Source organism: Nicotiana tabacum, chromosome 8 (assembly GCF_000715075.1).
Source record: "Nicotiana tabacum cultivar K326 chromosome 8, ASM71507v2, whole genome shotgun sequence".
Classification (NCBI taxonomy): Eukaryota; Viridiplantae; Streptophyta; class Magnoliopsida; order Solanales; family Solanaceae; genus Nicotiana; species Nicotiana tabacum.
In genome coordinates, this window is record NC_134087.1 from 193,969,633 (window position 1) to 193,989,754 (window position 20,122).

General features: G+C 37.5%; 2 protein-coding genes across 2 annotated transcripts; one reads left to right on the top strand and one right to left on the bottom strand.

Moving 5' to 3' along the window:
* Positions 1 to 1,184: 1,184 nt before the first annotated feature.
* Positions 1,185 to 5,040, top strand: LOC107822126 (protein NRT1/ PTR FAMILY 6.4). The gene is made up of 5 exons (XM_016648627.2): positions 1,185 to 1,544; positions 1,800 to 1,920; positions 2,017 to 2,234; positions 2,842 to 3,383; positions 3,916 to 5,040. Exons 1-5 carry the CDS (start codon positions 1,542 to 1,544, stop codon positions 4,805 to 4,807), a joined length of 1,776 nt encoding a protein of 591 aa, XP_016504113.1. The 5' UTR covers positions 1,185 to 1,541; the 3' UTR covers positions 4,808 to 5,040.
* An 8,260-nt stretch (positions 5,041 to 13,300) lies between these two features.
* On the bottom strand, positions 13,301 to 18,827 carry LOC107808907 (uncharacterized). Its single transcript, XM_016633468.2, has 5 exons — positions 18,606 to 18,827; positions 17,034 to 17,376; positions 16,845 to 16,913; positions 15,439 to 15,577; positions 13,301 to 14,934 (listed from the first exon to the last, which is right to left on the bottom strand). Exons 1-5 carry the CDS (start codon positions 18,676 to 18,678, stop codon positions 13,618 to 13,620), a joined length of 1,941 nt encoding a protein of 646 aa, XP_016488954.1. The 5' UTR covers positions 18,679 to 18,827; the 3' UTR covers positions 13,301 to 13,617.
* Positions 18,828 to 20,122: the final 1,295 nt, after the last annotated feature.

Sequence of the window (20,122 nt, forward strand, 5' to 3'; positions counted from 1 at the left end):
TGACCAATCAGTTCATGCCAGAGCAGATCTATAGTAATCAGTATGATCCTGTATTAGTATTAAGAAACTTATTAAATGTATAAAAATATTTAGCTCGAAACACTGAGGGAAGTACACAAACAACCATTCTTAGGGTTGTTGTTAGGGATTAGCCGGTACTTATTTTATTCTGAAAATTTAAACTAAATATCTTAATTTCAAAATAGTTGAGGATATTTGTGTCTCGCAAAATTAAACTAGAAAATTGAAATTCAGGATATGGCTAATTCCTAAATTGCAGCCCTTTAGAGTGGTTACCTGGTGTCACTTCCACTCAAAACTTGATCCGTTGATCCAGTTATTATGGTATATTTTACTTTAATTCTAGACCCGCCTCTGAATACATATATGGTGGTGGACCAAAATAAACACATGAAAAATCATCCACCTTGTGCAATATAATATGCTTTCTGTTACTGGAAAGATTCACTATGTTTGTGATAAGGTTACATGCATTCAAGAATTAGTCGGCATACCTTTTGGAGATTACTGCACTAAAAATTTCTGTCCAAATACGCACTTGTCTCGTAGCACAGAGGTGACATATCTATTAATTGTAACTTCACCTTGTATTACATAGGTTTACCATTTCAATTCAATCAAAGGCCTTCATCTCTTTTACATTTTATTCTGCACCGATGTTGCACGAACTCTTTAAAAATATTGCACGGATCCGACATACACTCAGCAACATATTTGGAGAGTCCGAGTCATGTCCAATCAATAATAAATTCAAAAGAACCAGCTTAAATAAGGATATTTCTTTTATTGGGATTCAAGAATTTCCCAGTTTAACCTTGCACCGAATACAATTTCCAGTAAAGTTAGTTTGCCCAATTTTCACATGTTACTACTTGATTGGCAGCTTGGTGCATTAAGCTCCCGCTATACACAGGGTTCGGGGAAGGGCCGGACCACAAGGGTCCATCTTACGCAGTCTTACCTTATATTTCTGTAAGAGACTGTTTTCACGGCTCGAACGCGTAAGGCGTAACCTCTTGAACACATGACAGTAACTTTACCAGTTACGCAAAGACTCTCGTTCATTTTCTGGTTCACATGTTGTAACTTATTTGAGATAATACCAAAGCCTCAAACTCACCAAATGTATTTGAGATAACCAAGAGACCGGGGCTGTTGGTCCCATAGAAGTACTGTTGTGTGGAGATAAGAAACACTTTCATATCCAAGAAGTGACACTATATCAATCATATTACTCAGTGGATTGTAAACTTTTTGACCACATAATGATCCTTCCACATAAAACCTATCACCTGCAATCAGTCAGTTACCTACTGATCTAGAAGATATTTAGCATGGCATTCTGTTGCTAATGCCTACCTTTTCCAACTTTTGGCCTAATCATTCATTTTCACTTTTTGCTTGCTTTACACTAGAAATCCTACACTTATATATAGATCTTCTCTTCCTCCTTCCTCAAATTAACTATCCTCTTCTATCACCTTCTCTCCTTTCTTACTTGTGAAGACAATCCCACAACAATGGTAATATGCTAAACTAAGCTATTATCTCCTCCATTATAGGATATAAATGTTTTCCTGCTTCGGCAATGGCGTAGCTACGTACAATGAACCCGTCATCAGAAAATTACACTAGGATATAGGAAATTATACTATGCATATAAGTCAAAAATTACTTTCTATTGATATATATTAAATCTTGAACATCCTTTACAAAATTCCTGGTTTCGCCACTGTGCTTAGGTATCTTATGTGAGCTTTCTTTTAAATCATTTACAGGTTTTGGTTGACAACCATAAGGAAAAAGATGGTTCAGCTAATGGAACTCTAGTTGATTTTCGAGGAAATCCGGTTGATAAATCTCGTACTGGAGGATGGCTTGGTGCAGGGCTCATCTTAGGTATACTCTCACTACCATGAACTTAACTTTGTTTTGTTGACCATAACAAACTATGTTTTTTTTCATAGTCTCATACTTAGTTTTTTTTTGTTACAGGATCAGAGTTATCAGAAAGAATATGTGTTATGGGGTTATCAATGAATTTAGTGACATACTTGGTTGGAGATTTACATCTTCCATCCTCTGATTCTGCCAACATTGTCACAAATTTCATGGGCACACTCAATCTTCTTGCCCTCCTTGGTGGTTTCTTGGCAGATGCTAAACTCGGCCGTTATGGAACTATTGCAATCTTTGGTTCCATTGCTGCTGTGGTAAGAATTGTGAGCCAATTATATATAGAAAAATTCCACTATACAGGAATATCTGAAATGGAAAAAGTGTATTTCATTAAGCAAACAACACATAATCTGAAAGAAAACAATAACACGGGTTCGAGCAGTGGAAACAGCCTCTTGTAAAAATGCAGGGTGAGGCTGCGTGCAATAGACCGTTGTGATCCGGCCCTTCCCCGGACCCTTATTTACTTATGTTTTCAACACGCCACTCACGTGGGACCTAATTCTTTTTCATAACGAAAATATGTGAAAATTCTTTTTAATAATGGATGATAGTAAGACTAGAATACAGGACCTTTGTCTGCTCTGATATCATGTTGGATTGTAGATAAATAAATTATGTTACTTTATTTTATAAGGCACAAATATGTTAATTGGATTAAAAAACACGTCATACTTATCTGTAGATAGTATTTTTGAAGTGATAAATCTCATCTAAATATTTAAACCGTTAGAAAAAGCATACTTTTATTTATTTAATTATGTCTTACTTTGAAAGGATGAAACTACCTTCTGAAGTAACTAAGCAAGACATCTGTTAAACATACAACTCACCTAATATTTTGCATGTGTCTATAACCAGGGAGTAACACTGTTGACACTTGCAACATCCATTCCAAGTATGAAGCCGCCTGTGTGTGACTCAAGATCGAAAGGTCACTGCATTGAAGCTAGCGGCCAGCAACTCGCTCTTCTCTTTGCAGCATTGTACACCATAGCACTTGGTTGTGGTGGAATTAAGTCCAGTGTCTCGGGTTTTGGATCAGACCAATTTGATTCATCAAATCCAAAAGAGAACAAGGCCATGATATACTTCTTCAACAGGTTCTACTTCTGCATAAGCCTCGGATCTTTGTTTGCAGTGACCGTATTAGTGTATATACAAGACAATGTAGGAAGAGGATGGGGATATGGAATATCAGCTGGTACAATGGTCATAGCAGTAGCTGTACTGCTCGGTGGAACGTCGTTATACAGATTCAAGAAGCCAGAGGGAAGTCCTTTGACTATTATATGGAGAGTTTTGATCTTGGCTTGGAGAAAGAGAAAGCTTTCTTACCCTTCAGATCCTGGATTTTTGAATGAATATCACAATGCAAAAGTCCCACATACAAAAATGCTAAGGTAAGCATGATCTAACAATGCATAACAATAACAACTAGGGAATTATACCTAGCTCAAGCTTTTCACACTTATGTTTAGTAAACTTTGGAAAGGGGAAAAAAAGAAAAAGCAAAAACTACACAGTATAGCCGCTCCCAAAAACAATAGCCGGCAAAATGTATATTTTTGTAAATTAATGTATAATATACACATACACATATTTTATACGTGTTTTTTGTATATTTGGCTAGCAAATGTAATTATTTTTAGCCAACAGGCCAAATTTGTAACTTGCCCGAAAAAGGGAAAAATACACAGTATAGCATCACAGAATGGGTAATAGGCATCACAAGAAAGGCATATTCAACCTAAATATTCGCACAGGCACTTGCATCAAACTTTGTTCTGTAAAATTTGACATCTTTAACCAGATTTTAATTGAATGAACTTTTTTAGGACGAAAACAAGAACCAATGAATCACCATAGCAATTTGAAGCAAGTATTCTTGATTTTCTTATAGAAGCTAATCAGTGTGTTCTTGTTATCACACAGGTGTTTCGACAAGGCAGCCATTCTTGACGAATATACAGCTGCAAATGAAAATAGAAACAACCCTTGGATAGTTTCAACAGTTACTCAAGTCGAAGAAGTTAAAATGGTGTTGAAGCTGATACCGATATGGTCCACGTGTATACTTTTTTGGACAGTTTATTCTCAGATGAATACCTTCAGCATCGAGCAAGCTACCTTCATGAATAGAGAAGTTGGCAAATTTGGCATCCCAGCAGGCTCCTTTTCCGTCTTTCTCTTTATATCGATACTCTTGTTTACTTCCATAAACGAAAGGGTTACTGTACCTATTGCTAGAAAAATAACAGGCAATAGACAAGGACTCACAAGCCTTCAAAGGGTTGGAATCGGACTGATACTATCCGTTGCTGGTATGGTAGCTGCAGCTGTTGTCGAAAAGCAAAGAAGGGAAAATGCCGTAAAACATAGTTATAGCATAAGAGCATTTTGGTTAATACCTCAGTTCTTCATTGTCGGCGCTGGAGAAGCTTTCGCGTATGTTGGTCAGCTTGAGTTTTTCATAAGGGAGGCACCAGAAGGGATGAAATCTATGAGCACAGGCTTATTTCTTACAACACTATCAATGGGATTTTTTATCAGTAGCTTGCTAGTTTCACTTGTACATAAAGTAACAAATGCGAGCTGGCTAAAAAGCAATTTGAACAGCGGTAGGCTGGATTATTTCTACTGGATGCTAGCAGTGCTAGGAGTAATCAATTACTTGGTTTTCCTAGTTTTTTCAATGAGACACCAATACAAGGTGCAGAACCTTAGCAGTCTTGAAGATTCAGAAGAAGAGCTCAAGAATTGGACAGATACGACTGTTGACAACACGAAAAAGAATCCTGATGTTGCAGAGAAGGAGGAAGTTTAAATGCTTTGCCATGATCTGTTTTTTGGTAGTAGCTTAAACAGCCAGAGTTTGTATTATAGGATTGTATTCAATTTACAATGGCATGTGTGATATTTCTCTTTATACATTAGGTTTGCGTCTGAGGTAAAGTATTATTTTTCGTGAGACGATAGGAGCTGTAAGAAATTAAAAGGATACTGGATTGTAGATGCATGGTCATTTGCAAAAGCACAAATGTGATCTTGTATTGAAAGAATTATACTGTGCAAGATTGGAAGCTCAGCTAACGAAGGTGCTTCACTAATTCTTAAATACCCTATAAAGTCACAGAAATTAGTAGCGGAGTCAGAATTTTCACTAAAGGGCGTCAAAATATAAAGAACTAAACACATGAAGAAGTCACATATAAAATAAAAATTATCGAGCTACAAAGTGTAATTTTCCGGACGAAGGGGTGGCTCCGCCACTGACAGGAACAAAGAGCCTTTCAACTCACTTAATAGACTTGTCTAAGAACATATTGGTAGTAATCTTTTCTGATAACTATAATCAACGATAACTAAGATAGCAGACAAACAACGTTACCATGGCTTTAGAAACAAGAATTCCTGTCTTTGGACTGCCCTAAAGATATGAACTACAAAAGAGCATAACATTTTGCATTTGTTGAGACAACTTATCAGAAATTTGAGGGGGGCAAAAAGGAAAAACTAAAATGAACCATACCAGTCATGCAAACATAGATCTGTTTTACGATAATTTTCAAGTAAGAACTTGTACAGTGAGAACTACTTGCAGAAACAGTGTGATGGATTCACAACTTAATACATATCCTATGTTTCAAACCATTACCACTATAAATCTCTTAGCCTATAACAGCAAGGAACCAAACTTCATAGAAAGGATGTGTGACACCCTAGACGAATATCATATCGACAAAACACGGGAGAGATGTTGCGTATATAAGTAAACATGCCTCAGACCCTAGTTACGTGCTTTAAAGTCGTGCAGGCGTAGGCCCAAAGCGAACATTATCACTAGCGGGCTGGTCTATTATATATGGTATCAGAGCCACTCCGCGTGCAACCTTGAAGGATGGTGGGACAAACCTCAGCGAGGACGTTGAGTCCCTAAGGGAGTGTATGTAACACCCTAGGCGAATCCCACATCGACACTGTTGCGGAAGCCAAATGTATATAGTGTGAATAAGTCACAACTACTATACCAAAAATTATGACAGCCACCAAATAATAAATAAGACAATAAAACAATAATAAAAGGGAACACCAGAATTTACGAGGTTCGGCTAATTTTGCCTACTCCTCGGACACAACCAATATTTTATTTCACTCCAAAAATACAAGTGAAATAATACTAAAGAGAGAAGATACAAATGCCTTAAACAGATGAGAAGGCAAATGAGAGGTGTGTTTCAATCCTAAACATTAGGCCTTCTTTTATAGGGGAAAAATCCCCCCAAACTTAACTCCCAACCAATGTGGGACTTTGGCATTTTGCCAAACTTCAAAAAATCTCCACCTTGGCAAAATTCCACATTTTCAATTCTCTCTCAATAACAAATTTTGGTTGTGTCTTCATCTTCAATCTTCAGTGTTCAACAATGTTGATCAAATCCAAACAATGTTGAAACTTGACCGCAGTCACCACCTTTGTCAGCATATCAGCAGGATTCTCTGTAGTATGAATTTTCTTCACCGTGACTCCACCTTCTTCTATGATTTCGCGTACGAAATGATACCGAACATCAATGTGCTTCGTCCTTGCATGATAAACTTGGTTCTTCGCTAATTGAATAGCACTTTGACTATCACAAAAAATTATGATACCTTTTTGTTCAACACCAAGCTCCTTTAGCAATCCTTGAAGCCAAATTGCCTCTTTCACAGCATCTGTAATAGCCATGTATTCTGCCTCTGTTGTAGACAAAGCAACTGTTGACTGCAAAGTAGACTTCCAACTAACTGGTGCCTTTGCAAAAGTAAACACATAACCAGTAGTTGATCTTCGTTTGTCCATATCACCCGCAAAATCTGAGTCACAATATCCAACTACAGACTGATTGTCTTCCTGCTCAAAAACTAACCCGACATCTACAGTATTATGAATATACCGTAGAATCCACTTCACAGCTTGCCAATGCTCCTTCCCTGGATTGTGCATATATCTGCTAATAACTCCAACAGCTTGTGAAATGTCAGGCCTTGTGCAAACCATTGCATACATCAAGCTACCAACAACATTTGCGTATGGTACCTTTGACATATACTCTCGTTCAGCTTCATCCATTGGCGACATAGTAGTACTTAGCTTAAAATGGGAAGCAAGTGGAGTACTAACTGGCTTAGTCTTGTCATCTATGCCAAAACGTTGAAGTACTCTCTTCAAATATTCCTTTTGAGATAAACAGAGTTTCTTTGAACGTCTATCTCTAATTATCTCCATGCCAAGAATTTTCTTTGCCTCACCCAAATCCTTCATCTCGAACTCCTTCTTCAGTTGAATCTTCAACTTATCAATTTCTTCCAAATTCTTGGAAGCTATCAACATATCATCAACATATAGGAGAAGATATACAAAGGAACCATCTTTAAGCTTGTGCAAATACACACAATGATCGTATTTGCTTCTCTTGTACCCTTGCTGCAACATAAACTCGTCAAATCGCTTGTACCATTGTCTAGAAGATTGTTTCAATCCGTACAACGATTTTTCAAGTTTGCACACCATATTTTCTTTTCCAGCAACTTTGAATCCTTCTGGCTGAGTCATGTAGATTTCCTCCTCCAAGTTTCCATGTAAAAACGCAGTTTTTACATCCATCTGAACTAGTTCCAAATCCAATTGTGCTACCAAAGCCAACATAATTCTAATGGAGGAATGTTTTACAACTGGAGAAAACACTTCATTGTAATCAATTCCTTCCTTTTGAGCATATCCTTTGGCCACCAATCTTGCTTTGTAGCGAACATCTACTTGGTTAGGAAATCCTTCCTTCTTTGCAAATACTCATTTGCACCCAATTGCTTTCTTTCCCTTCGGGAGATTGGCCAATCTCCATGTATGATTCTGATGAAGGGACTGTATTTCATCATTCATGGCAATCCTCCACTTATCTTCTTCTGAACTTTGGACAGCGTCTTTATAAGTAGTAGGAACATCATCAGCTACAATTGAGGTTGCACAAGCAACCGTCTCTATGAGACGAACAGGTTTCGTTATTGTTCTTTTTGGCCTGCTGGTTGCTATTGATTCAAGTTGTTGTTGAGATTCCTGAGTTGGAATCTCCTCTACTAGCTCTCCTTCCAGAGGGTAATCTTCATTTGTTTCCTCCTCTGCTTCTTGTGTAGGAAAAATAAATTTTCCCTCAAACTCCACCTGCTTAGAAGCACCTTCATTTTGTTTGGTATCTTCTGTTACCTTATTTACCATAGCAAATTCATCAAAGGTAACATCTCTGCTGAATATTACTTTCTTTGTCATAGGACACCATAAGCGATATCCTTTGACTCCAGAAGTAATTCCCATAAAAATAGCCTTCTTTGCCCTTGGATCCAATTTTGACTCTGTCACATGATAATATGCAGTTGAGCCAAACACGTGCAAAGAGTTATAATCTACAGCAGGTTTTCCGTACCATTTTTCAAATGGTGTTTTGCCATCAATAGCAGCAGATGGTAGACGATTAATGAGGTGGCATGCATATGTAATTGCCTCAGCCCAAAATTCTTTGCCCAAGCCAGCATTGGACAACATACGCCGTACCTTCTCCAGCAAGGTCCGGTTCATACGTTCTGCCACTCCATTCTGTTGTGGTGTATGTCTAACAGTGAAGTGTCGGATGATGCCATCATTTTCACAGACCTTATTGAAATGATCATTTTTGTATTCACCTCCATTGTCTGTGCGAATACACTTGATTCTCCTGCCTGTCTGATTCTCCACCATCGTCTTCCATTTGAGAAAAATTCCCAACACTTCATCTTTGCTCTTCATTGTATACACCCATACTCTTCGGGAAAAATCATCAACAAAGGTTACAAAATAGTGCTTCCCACCCAATGAAGGTGTTTTGGAAGGACCCCAAACATCAGAGTGTACATAATCCAAAATGCCTTTAGTATTATGGATCGCTGTACCAAATTTAACCCTTGTCTGTTTCCCTTTAACACAATGCTCACAAAACTCCAAGTTGCAAGCCTTTACTCCTTTTAACAATCCTTGATCTGATAGAGTTTTCAAGGATTTTCCTCCAGCATGTCCCAAGCGCATGTGCCATAGCTTGGTTGCTTCTGCCTCTTTGTCGTCACTGGATGTTACTGTCGTTGTCCCAATAACTGTACTGCCACGATAGCGGTACATATTATTATTCTTCCGATTAGCCTTCATTACCACTAGTGCACCGGAGCATACTCTCATCACTCCATTTTCTGCAATGATTTTGAACCCTTTTGATTCTAGGGCTCCCACAGAGATGAGATTCTTCTTCAAATCCGGTACATATCGAACATCTATCAATGTTCTGATCATTCCATCATGGTTCCTTAATCGTATTGAACCAATGCCATATGAGGTAAGAGGGCTGTTATCCGCTGTGTGGATGACTCTATATTCTCCTTCTTGAAATTCCATGAACCAGTCCCTGTTGGGACACATATGATAGCTACAAGCCGAGTCCATCAACCATATGTCTGATGATGTTGATGACTCTGTTGTAACTAATGAGAAGTCTGAATCATCACAATCAGCTACATTTGAATCCATAATAGCCTTTCCATTGTTATGTTTGGCCTTATTCTTCAACTTCGGACAGTCTTTCTTCCAGTGCCCTTTTTCTCGACAAAAGGCACATTCATCTTTACTGGGTCTGGATCTTGACTTGGATCTTCCCTTCTTTGTCCTCGTTTGATTTTGAGGACGACCCCTCACAAACAGTGCTTCTCCTTCTCCGCCCTTCTGTTTTTCTCGCTTTCTTTGTTCATAGCTGTACAAAGCTGAACAAACTTCTCTGAGAGAAATTTCGTCATTTCCATGGAGTAGAGTAGTTTCAAGGTGCTCGTACTCATCAGGAAGTGACGCCAACAACATTAAGGCCAAGTCACCATCATCATAAGTTGTATCCATATTTTGCAAATCTGTGACCAACTTATTGAAACTGGTGATATGTTCATTCATCGTGGTACCAGGAACATAGGTGAAGTGAAACAGTCTCTTCTTCATGTACAATTTATTTTGACTGTTTTTCTTCAAAAATTTATCCTCCAGTGCTTTCCATAATTTACTTGCAGAAGTTTCCTTTGTGTATGGATATTTCTGCTCTCTAGCAAGGTAGGATCGAATGGTACCGCAAGCAACACGGTTGATAATTCTCCAATCTTCTTCTCCAATAACATCTGGTTTCTTTTCTTCAATGGCCAGATCTAGCCCTTGTTGAAAAAGGACATCTAGAACCTCGCTTTGCCACATCCCAAAATGTCCGGACCCGTCAAAAATTTCTACCGCAAATTTTGCATTTGACACAATTCTTGTCATAAGCGAAGATGCCAATGATGACGTATTGTTGACACTTGATGTAGATTCTTCTTGTTTATTGTCCCCCATATTTGACACAAATATTATTTAATAGCTGACGACACAAATCAAGATTATTTCCTTTCTGATGTAGAAGATCAGACTAAGCTGCAACTACAGAGCATACTCAGACAGAACCTTGACTCAGTTACCAAGATAAATCTTTTCTGATGTGGAAGATCAGACTATGCTGCAACCACAGAGCATACTTAGACAGTACCTTGGCTCTGATACCAATTGTTGCGGAAGCCAAATGTATATAGTGTGAATAAGTCACAACTACTATACCAAAAATTATGACAGCCACCAAATAATAAATAAGACAATAAAACAATAATAAAAGGGAACACCAGAATTTACGAGGTTCGGCTAATTTTGCCTACTCCTCGGACACAACCAATATTTTATTTCACTCCAAAAATACAAGTGAAATAATACTAAAGAGAGAAGATACAAATGCCTTAAACAGATGAGAAGGCAAATGAGAGGTGTGTTTCAATCCTAAACATTAGGCCTTCTTTTATAGGGGAAAAATCCCCCCAAACTTAACTCCCAACCAATGTGGGACTTTGGCATTTTGCCAAACTTCAACAGACACAACACTTACACATGTCTTAGACCCAACTGACGCGTGCCCATGCCCATAGCGGACAATATCACTGGTGGACTGGGCTGTTACAGGATAGATAGAACATGCAAGGAATAGCCAATGTCTCAAAAAATTTGCTTATTCTGCAAACTGAACTAGTAAACAGGAGATCTTTAAAGGGATGAACTAGCCAAACCTATTGAAGAATTACCCAAAGAGCAGGACAGATCCATTGCAGGACAGTTTAACAGCATTTTCTCAGGTGCATTTCTATGGCTATGAAGTCGTCTTGTCGGCGCAGGGGCGGAGGCAGCCCTTCGGCTACGGGTTCGGCCAAACCCATTAAATTTAGTCCAAATCTTATATTTGTCTTTAAAAATTCATTGAATATGTAAAAATTATTAAGTTAGAACTCAGTAACTTTTAAAAACTAAAATCCTCAACCCATAAAAATCAAATCCTGGCTTCACCTCTGTGTCGGCGGGCACCTGGATCTGACTAGAACATTCCTAAGAGTTATTCTTCCCAAATGCTAAGCGAATGCGTTCCAAAACTCATACTTAAAAAACAAGGAAAAGATACACGTAAATATTCATAAGAAAAACATAAAACTAGCTAATAGAAATTATCAAGGAAATGGAGTACAACTATCAATGACAATTAAAAATCAATTCATAAACTTTTTATTTCAATCTAACCCAATCTATTTAAGCATAAAATAGTTTCAGCCCTGCAATACATCTACAGGGAGCTTAGTGCTAATGCAAACTGGAAGACAGGATAATTGTTATTTCATACTCCCTTAGTTGCAATTCATATGAACTTATTTCACTGGGCACGGAGTTTAAAGGAAAAGCAGAAGACTTTTGAACTTGTGGCGTAAAATGAGTCATAAATATTTTGTGTGACTATAAATTATTGCTTAAAAGTAAAATTGTTTCTAAATGTGAAAACGGGTCATTCTTTTTTGCATGGACTACAAAAGGAATAGGTTCACACAAATTAAAACATAGGTAGTATAACTCATTGATTCAGTATTTTTGTGACGGATCATCAGTGGCGGAGTAGGGAATCCAAACAAGGGATTCAAAAAGTATTTCCTATGCCAATGGAATTCAAAAGCTTAGACATAAGAAAAAAATCAGTTTTGCTCTATTTCTATTTTTCCATAGTATAATTTTCGATGAAGGAGATTCAATTGAACCTTTGTCCCCTCTGACTCCGCCCCTGACAATGTTATTTGAGCCAATTTGCTCATACATTGATTATTTCACCGAGTACATGTTATCTCCCGCAAGTACAGATACCGAATAATTTTGTCCATCAAAGTTTAAACAAATGAGAAAAAATCACCTAATAATATTTTTCTTCCGAGGAATTGGACCTCATTCGAATTAATTTGGGGTCACTTTTCACGTAGACAGAAGAGGAATTTGTCCCTCGATTTATAGGCGTTGGAAATGCTTATAAAAGACTGTTGATTGTCGTTATGATGGTGTCACAATTGGTTAGTTAAGTTGATATACCATGTATATTTTCTGTATTCCTCAGAGGGCTTAATTGAAAATACTTATACACCATGCTCCACTTGGCCATAAATAAAATATTTTAGGATTTGAAGTACTTGTGAAATATCTAAAAACTTGTTTGAGAAGAAATTTTAAGTGTAATAATGACTTTTCCACACAAATCTTTTACGTATCTTTTTTCCATGTGAAAATGATGTCGACACAAAATTAACTTCTAATTTTTATTTTTTTAATTTCAACATTTCAACTTCAACCAAATGTCTCATTTTAATTTGGCATATTCATAATCCTAATACAAATTTGAATGGAGGTTATTACAGCTTGATTGAATCAAAAGACAGCCATGAAGAAATGGAGGTATGCTTTACAAATTGCTAAGTTTTGAAATAAACTAGGAATAAGTGGAGTCAAAAAAATCTTTTCTTTTCGTACTAGCCTTGATGTTATCTTACAAAATATTAGAGTTCTATTATGAAAAATGTTATTTTAAGAAGTAAAACATTTTAAAAATTATTTAAAATTGTCCTCCTTCCATTTTCCTTAGTGAAGTAACTCTTGAATTTTATACACCACATATTCAACGCATTTGCCCAGCTCTATTCTTATGGCTGCAAATGTTAGACATTGAGGGTCTACCTCTGGGGAAAATTGAGCCCTTCATCTGTAAAATTCACAAGGCATGGTATAGAGTATAAAACAAGAGTGCTACTTAACATATAAATCAAGCTAAGTTGCCCAAACAACTTTTTTTAGCTGTACAACCAGCTCGATATGACGTGATTCCATCACACAAGGATGCTGCCATGACCTCGAAATGCATTGTCAATTAACTCAAACTGACTAGATGAAAAGATCTCTTTTAGTTTACGACTTAATGAATTTACACCTCATATAAAACAGTTCTATAAGCACTGGTTAAGTATCTTCCTTAACCAGACATATTGCAAATCTAGCGGGGAAAGCAAGTCTTGACTCTTGAGTATCACCTGATCAGCCTTCTGAGGCTCGTCGTCATACATCCAGCTTCACATCTAACCCAAACATCCAACTATTCCATCCAATGTAGATTTCCCGAATCACCCCTAGGATTAGCAATGGTATCACTTGGTAGAGCACCTTGGGGCCTAATGTTCAGTATTTTGGACTTGCCCCAAGTCTTGAAGTGTTGCATATGTTCTCGCCAAATCAGCCGAAATCTTTTCACACAACCCTTTAATCTCGGCAAATTCATTGCTGCCATTGTTGTCTTTGGGTTGATGGAAGGACTGGCCTTGATTGTAGTAGGGTGGAGGTTGGGTTGCTTGTTGATGCATAGGAGGCCTTAGCGCATCAAATGATTGTGAAGCACCGGCTCCCCAATTACCTCCTTCAGTGTTTTGATTCTGATTGTTTAGCCATTGTTGGGGCGGTGTCCGCTGAGATTGGGATGGACCACCTTGATAATTACCCCTTTGGTTCATGCCACGTTCGTAGTTTCCAACATAATTCGATTCCTCCTCCTGAGAATGATGGCAATGTTCTTGGGTTGTTACTCCTTGCCCTGCACAATGAGCATACACATTGGGTGAAGAATTAATAAACTGTCCCCTTGCGGCATCAACCACATGGACCTTCTTGACCCCCATCTCGGCAAGTTGTTTGGAAATAAGCCCCACTTGAGTCACAAGTTGCGCCATGGTCTCATCCCTAGCCATTTGACTTGCCGTACTTGCTGTGGTAGGAGTGTCCTTGCTCTCCCATGTATGCCATGCATGAGCATTATCCGAAATCCTATCTAATATGACTCTCGCATCTTGAACCGAGAGATTCATGATAGCTCCATTTGCCGTATTATCCGCCACGGACCTTGAAACTTTATCCAAAGCCAAGTAGAAGGTTTCCAAAAGTAATTGGTCGGGACACCCATGATTAGGACATTTCTTTATGCAAAGCTTGTAGCGGTCCCATGCTTCATGCAATGATTCATGCGGTTTCTGCTTGAATTGAAGAATATCCATTCTCAATTCAGCTGTCCTAGCGGGAGGAAAGTACTTTGCAAGGAATACCTTTGTTAAATCTCCCCAAGTATAGATAGACATGGCTGGAAGATTATCCAGCCAATCTGAAGCCTCCCCTTGAAGTGAGAAAGGGAATAAACGTAACCGAAGAGCATCCTCAGAAACGTCATACTGATGTTGAAGCGCACATACTGCGAGAAAATTCCGCAAATGACAATACGGATCCTCATGGTGAAGCCCACCAAATAGACGCCCGTCCTTCAAAATTTCTAACAAAACTGGATTCAAGCTAAAATTGGCAGCCCCAATGCGTGGTGGTACAATAGCACTCATGTAACCATCCATTTGGGATTGTCCTTGTTGATTAAGTTGCTCATTCTGTTTATGCCTACCTTGAAACATGAGTGGGTTGGGATTTGGAGGTAGTGCACCCAAGATTCGTGCCTTGAAAAGAAGCACAAGAAAACAAAGTTAACAAGCAAGTAGTAGCACTCGGATCCAGGGAAATCAACTAAAAGACAATAGCAATTATTTGGGCGTTATCAGCACCCAAACAAGAAGAGATCAAACACCAGCTTAATTTGGTCATTTGATAGTGGATTTTATCATTAATATGACAAAGTATAGATCAACATGACTTAACATGGAACTCAGTTATCAAATAAAACATGGAACTCTTGTGCAAGCTTATTGTTCTCCGTCCTCAGGGATGAAGAATAACCTTTTTGAGAAAGTCGAATCGACGTTAGGCACCACTAAGTCTTTTAGGATGAAGCATATGCTACATTAGATATCACTTTGACTAAACATACACACCATCATTCAAGCCCAACACCCCACCCCTACCCCCGAATGGCAAAAGGCCACTGACTTGAGATACAATATCCCTAAATAGTCATAAAGACAGTCATATTAACGGCTAACAAGACTATGCAACAGGCCTTTTACCTTTAGCTCACGCGATGGTGAAACATGAACTGTATTTAGAGGTTGTTTCGCATCGTGTTCTGATGAACAGTCAGAACACAAGAAATAGTCTAATTTCTTGGCTTCTTCAATCGTCATTCCCATACAAGAGGGATGGAACCTGCAATAAATTGTACATAAAATAAATAAAGATCCTCTTAGTCATTGTCATAGTGATTGAACAATCATCACACAGACAGTTGGTTTAACAAACTCGATGGCCAACACAGGCCTTGCTAGCATTCAGGACCCTGAAGAGTGCGGCAGACTTTCACTCAATACCAGTAAATGCGATTACAGACACATAAGGATCTTATATTTCCTCTCGACAGTCGACACTAATGCAGTCTGCTATTCCTTTTTAGGTTCTCTAGAAAATTTAATCTGATACCATCTTTTGCATCTTGAGATCTAACTGCATCCCATATCGAAAATTCATCCCTTTAGGAATGAGACGAGATAAAAAAAAACACGCAGAATTAAAAGTATTGCACACACGCACACAAATTTAGATTGTTCATCATTTTTTTAATTATATTATATAGACAAAGATAAAACTTCATGTAAGAACTAAGGAATAACTACAGATAAAGACCTACTTTTCTTTACCATGCGAGAACTTTCGGGAACAAAGAAGGCCTATCTTATAGTTTCCAACAGAAGTCCTAAAACAGTAACAGCATTGCAGTTTGTTTCAATAATGCTTACTCATGTATCTTCTTCTACTTTTTTTTCTTTGATACCAGAGAAATAAGGAATGCTTGAACTAAGAGGAAGAAGTAATACTTCGCTAATTCCCGGTATTCATTGAAGACTTTGCCCATACCCCAGCTAATTCTTTTTCTAATTCTAAGACCGCATATCAGTACTTATTAGTAGGCAAAAGCCCTTCACTTCAAAACAATCAATCAAAGTGGGTGCCATCCGGGCACCGCTTTTTTCCTGGTTCTCAACTAGGTCTTGCCCCCTCGTGGTTAAACATGAATTTACAAAATGCTCATCCTGTACATCTCCTCATCAGTTTGTGCATGAGGTTCTAGGCTATGTCTCGCTTACCCTCTTTAGTAGAGAACTAGAGATCACCCCTATGGGCTTCCCTCCTCCCAACTTAAATACCAAACTTTGTCTACGGAAGGGTTCGAACCCATGACGTGCGCCTCACCCAACACATCAGGTGCTATGTCCATACCACTGAACCATAGCCTTTGGAACTACTCACATATCTTCTAAAAGAAAAACCAATATGACAAACATAGTTCAATAAAGAAACAATAATTATAACAACAATAACGGCAAAAATATATCTATATTCGTTAAAGAAAAGAGGCAATGCAAGTTCTACAAAGTTGATAGTGATACACGTTATTAAAAAAGCAGTGTACGCATACCAGTCTTTGCATTCTTCACACTGTACCATGAGATCGTTTGGGTTATAGGGCATCTTACACTTGCAATACCTTCAAAATCAACACATCCAAATATATCCAAATCAACGTAAGTATACAGTACAAGCATACCATTCCAACCACCAAAATTAACCACTTTCAACTTTCACAACAAAGCAATGAGAAACTCACACAGTAACACGGTCAGGAGTAAACCCTCCTGTGTCAGCTTCGTACTCAAACCTACAGAAGTAATCCTTAGGGCCCACGTTCTCCAATTTGGTGTAGTTCTTGAATGAGTGCACTTTGCATTTTCCTTCAATAGCTTGTGCACTCTGCACATCATAGTGATCTGACAAAAACAGCTCCTTTGTCCCGGGGAACTGTTTGCAACCACCACAAAACTCCTCAGGACGGTAGTACCATTGTACTCGAACCTTCACACTGTTTTGATGGTCAGCCTCAATATTCTCTACTCTTGCCACATACGGTGGCTTATCAGAATCTGATGGTCTCATTAACACACAATCACCAGCTGAGAGAGAAAAGGAGGATATTTAAGTCAAAGCTCCGACTATCAAACACTTATTCCTCCACAAGGGGGGGGGGACGCCGCAAGTGTAAAGAAAAAGAATGCACCAAATCTCATCAAAATTCTTAGCGGACATATCTACATGAACCTTCTTTTGTTTTTTGTTTTTTTTGTGCTTTTCTTTCCTTTTCATTGAAAATTAACTGACTGGATAATTTAAAAATACAAGACCTGATGAACTGCAAAGAAATTCATGACAAAAAATATACTATATCGTCAATTTCTACACGGTAAAGACATAATGAAAAAGGTGTTATTCCAATGAAACATAGGAGAACACTTGAAATCAATCAAATAATCTGCAATACCAAATTACTTGCACTCGACTACATAAATCCAGAGGCAGACGTAGAGTACTAGAGAGGAAACCAGTAGCTTTGGCTTACACCCTCTATATGTGCAGGGTCGGATCTATAATATAGTTTATTGGTTTGGCAAAAAACAATAGCTTTAGCACAAACCCATTATTTGTGTTAAAACACCCCTTTAATAAGTATAAATAATCTATCCCGAACCCAGAAAGCTATCCTGTCCTAGAATCCAGAATCCAGAACCCAGGACTTTTAAATTGTGGGCGCTTCACCATCTTTAACTGGACTTTCTACTTTTAAGATTGGGTGCTCAATTAATATTTTTGTATATAATTACTAGTTTCCAATATAGAAATATAATGTTTGGCTAAAAAACAATGGGTGCTTAAGCACCCATAAGGTTCAATGTAGATCCACCATTGCCAGAACCCATAAACTTAAAATTATGGATCGGCCTCCATATATATGTTAAGAATCTACACATGTGCAAATAATTAATTCGAACCCAGTAAATCAAATGAGTTGTGGTAGAATCCCGAACTGGAACACATAAAGTTCAAATCCTGAATCAGTCTTTAGAAGTCAGATTACACAAATCCTCTTGTATCATTACAACTATGATATTATCGTGCTAAGGACCATCTACACCAGGCAAGTTGTTGCATCCACATGCACACAACAAATCATGAAAAATAACTTGAATAAAATACAAATATTATATCCATCAATGTAGAGTAATTAAATACATCCAAGAACAAACACACACACACAAACAGGCACACGCACACAAAAACACACATGCAGGCACACACACACAAACAGAAAAAACACCCGTAGAAGAGAAGGAGAAAGTATTATTACGTCTTACGACTTTGTTGGTGCCATTTATAGTGTAAGAATCAATGTCATACTTCTCCGACTTCGTCTTACCCATCAAGTTCCTTCCGCTCAGCTCGGCGAAGCTCAGTATCTACAGTAAAAGGACCAGAAACTTCCAGAAGGAAATCTTCTCTGTTTTTCAGGAAAACAAATGGGGAAATTGTGGGTAATGACGATTGTAATAGAAAATGGGCTCGAGAGTACAGCCAAAAGAGCGTTAATTTCATGATGGTTCTTTTTATAACAAAATAGTCACACAAGTTTATCTTAATATCACAAAATCACCAAACAATTTTTTCAGTCCAAAAAGTTATATCCCGTTTGGCTTAGTTGATTTAGAGTAGTCGATAAGCATTAAGTGCTGAAAAGCACTTTTAAGTGTTGAAACTGATTTAAAAAATAAACAGTTACATGTTTGGATAAAATTACTGAAATTAATAATAAGCAGCTGAAGAACTTGGTATACGAAGAGTTTTGTTTTAAAAAGAAGTATTTTAGGGATAGAATAGTAAATATTTTGGTCAAACTTAAAGTGCTTATAAGCTGAAATTTGATAAGTTGAGGGAGACCAACTTATGGCTTTTGGCTTATTTTTGGCTTATAAGCACTTAACTTATAAGTACTTTTAATTTTATCAAACGCGTAGATAAGTCAAAAAGTGCTTATAAGCTAGTTTGACCAGCTTATAAGCTTAGCCAAACACCCTCTTAGTTTTGCCTAAATATCACAAGAAGTCATTAGAAGAAAGTAAATGAGACCATTTTCTATAATATTTAGGTTTGAGTAACTTTTTGGTTAGAAATTTTTTAGATATTTTTGTGATACTTACTTAAAGTAGAATAATTTTTCAATAAAAAAATAGTTTAATGACTTGAGCGCAAGCAAAAGTAGAATGATATCCGACGGAAGAGGAAAAGACGGGAGCGAACAGAAATAGCCGATTTCAAGACCTCCATTTAATTCAGTGCCAATGTTTCTAAGTTTTTTTTGCTAATGTAACTGCTTTAAATCAATTTTTATCGCGCTGAGTGTGAAGTTCAAATATAATCATACGAAGTTTGGTTGTCAAAGCTACTGGGCAAGCTAAACTTCAAACAAGTTGGAATCAAGCAAAATTTTATACATATTTTTACATAAAGTTCAGTCAATTGAATTCGGGCATAATAACTAAACTTCAACCAAACCTACTCCTACTTTTAGATTGATGCTGGAATAAAATTTGGAAAAAGAAATTAAGAAAATAAAAATTATTTGAAAAAATATGATAGGTGTGTGACTTACACTGCCTTCTAGAAAATTGGTGTTGGTCACAAAAGGTGATACTTATACCGCTTCAAACAAATATAGGGGGTTATAGAACCCCTTCAATGTTTAAGTGTATAACTGAAAAAACGAGACAATTACAAGGGAAAAAATTATGCATTATCCCAATATTTATGTTTATGTTGTTACGAGTACTATATGTAGTAAAATAATACATAATAAATTGATAAATAAAA

What these genes read in the sequence shown, in the direction of transcription:
- LOC107822126 (XM_016648627.2), top strand. An exon ending in TGGTGCAGGGCTCATCTTAG is followed by an intron (nt 1,921 to 2,016) that starts GTATACTCTCAC and finishes TTTTTGTTACAG; the next exon opens with GATCAGAGTTATCAGAAAGA. An exon ending in TTGGTTCCATTGCTGCTGTG is followed by an intron (nt 2,235 to 2,841) that starts GTAAGAATTGTG and finishes GTCTATAACCAG; the next exon opens with GGAGTAACACTGTTGACACT.
- LOC107808907 (XM_016633468.2), bottom strand. Translation starts at nt 18,678, where the DNA reads ATGGGTAAGACGAAGTCGGAGAAGTATGACATTGATTCTTACACTATA. An exon ending in CACCAACAAAGTCGTAAGAC is followed by an intron (nt 17,377 to 18,605) that starts GTAATAATACTT and finishes TTTCTCTCTCAG; the next exon opens with CTGGTGATTGTGTGTTAATG. An exon ending in CACCATCGCGTGAGCTAAAG is followed by an intron (nt 14,935 to 15,438) that starts GTAAAAGGCCTG and finishes CTTCTTTTCAAG; the next exon opens with GCACGAATCTTGGGTGCACT.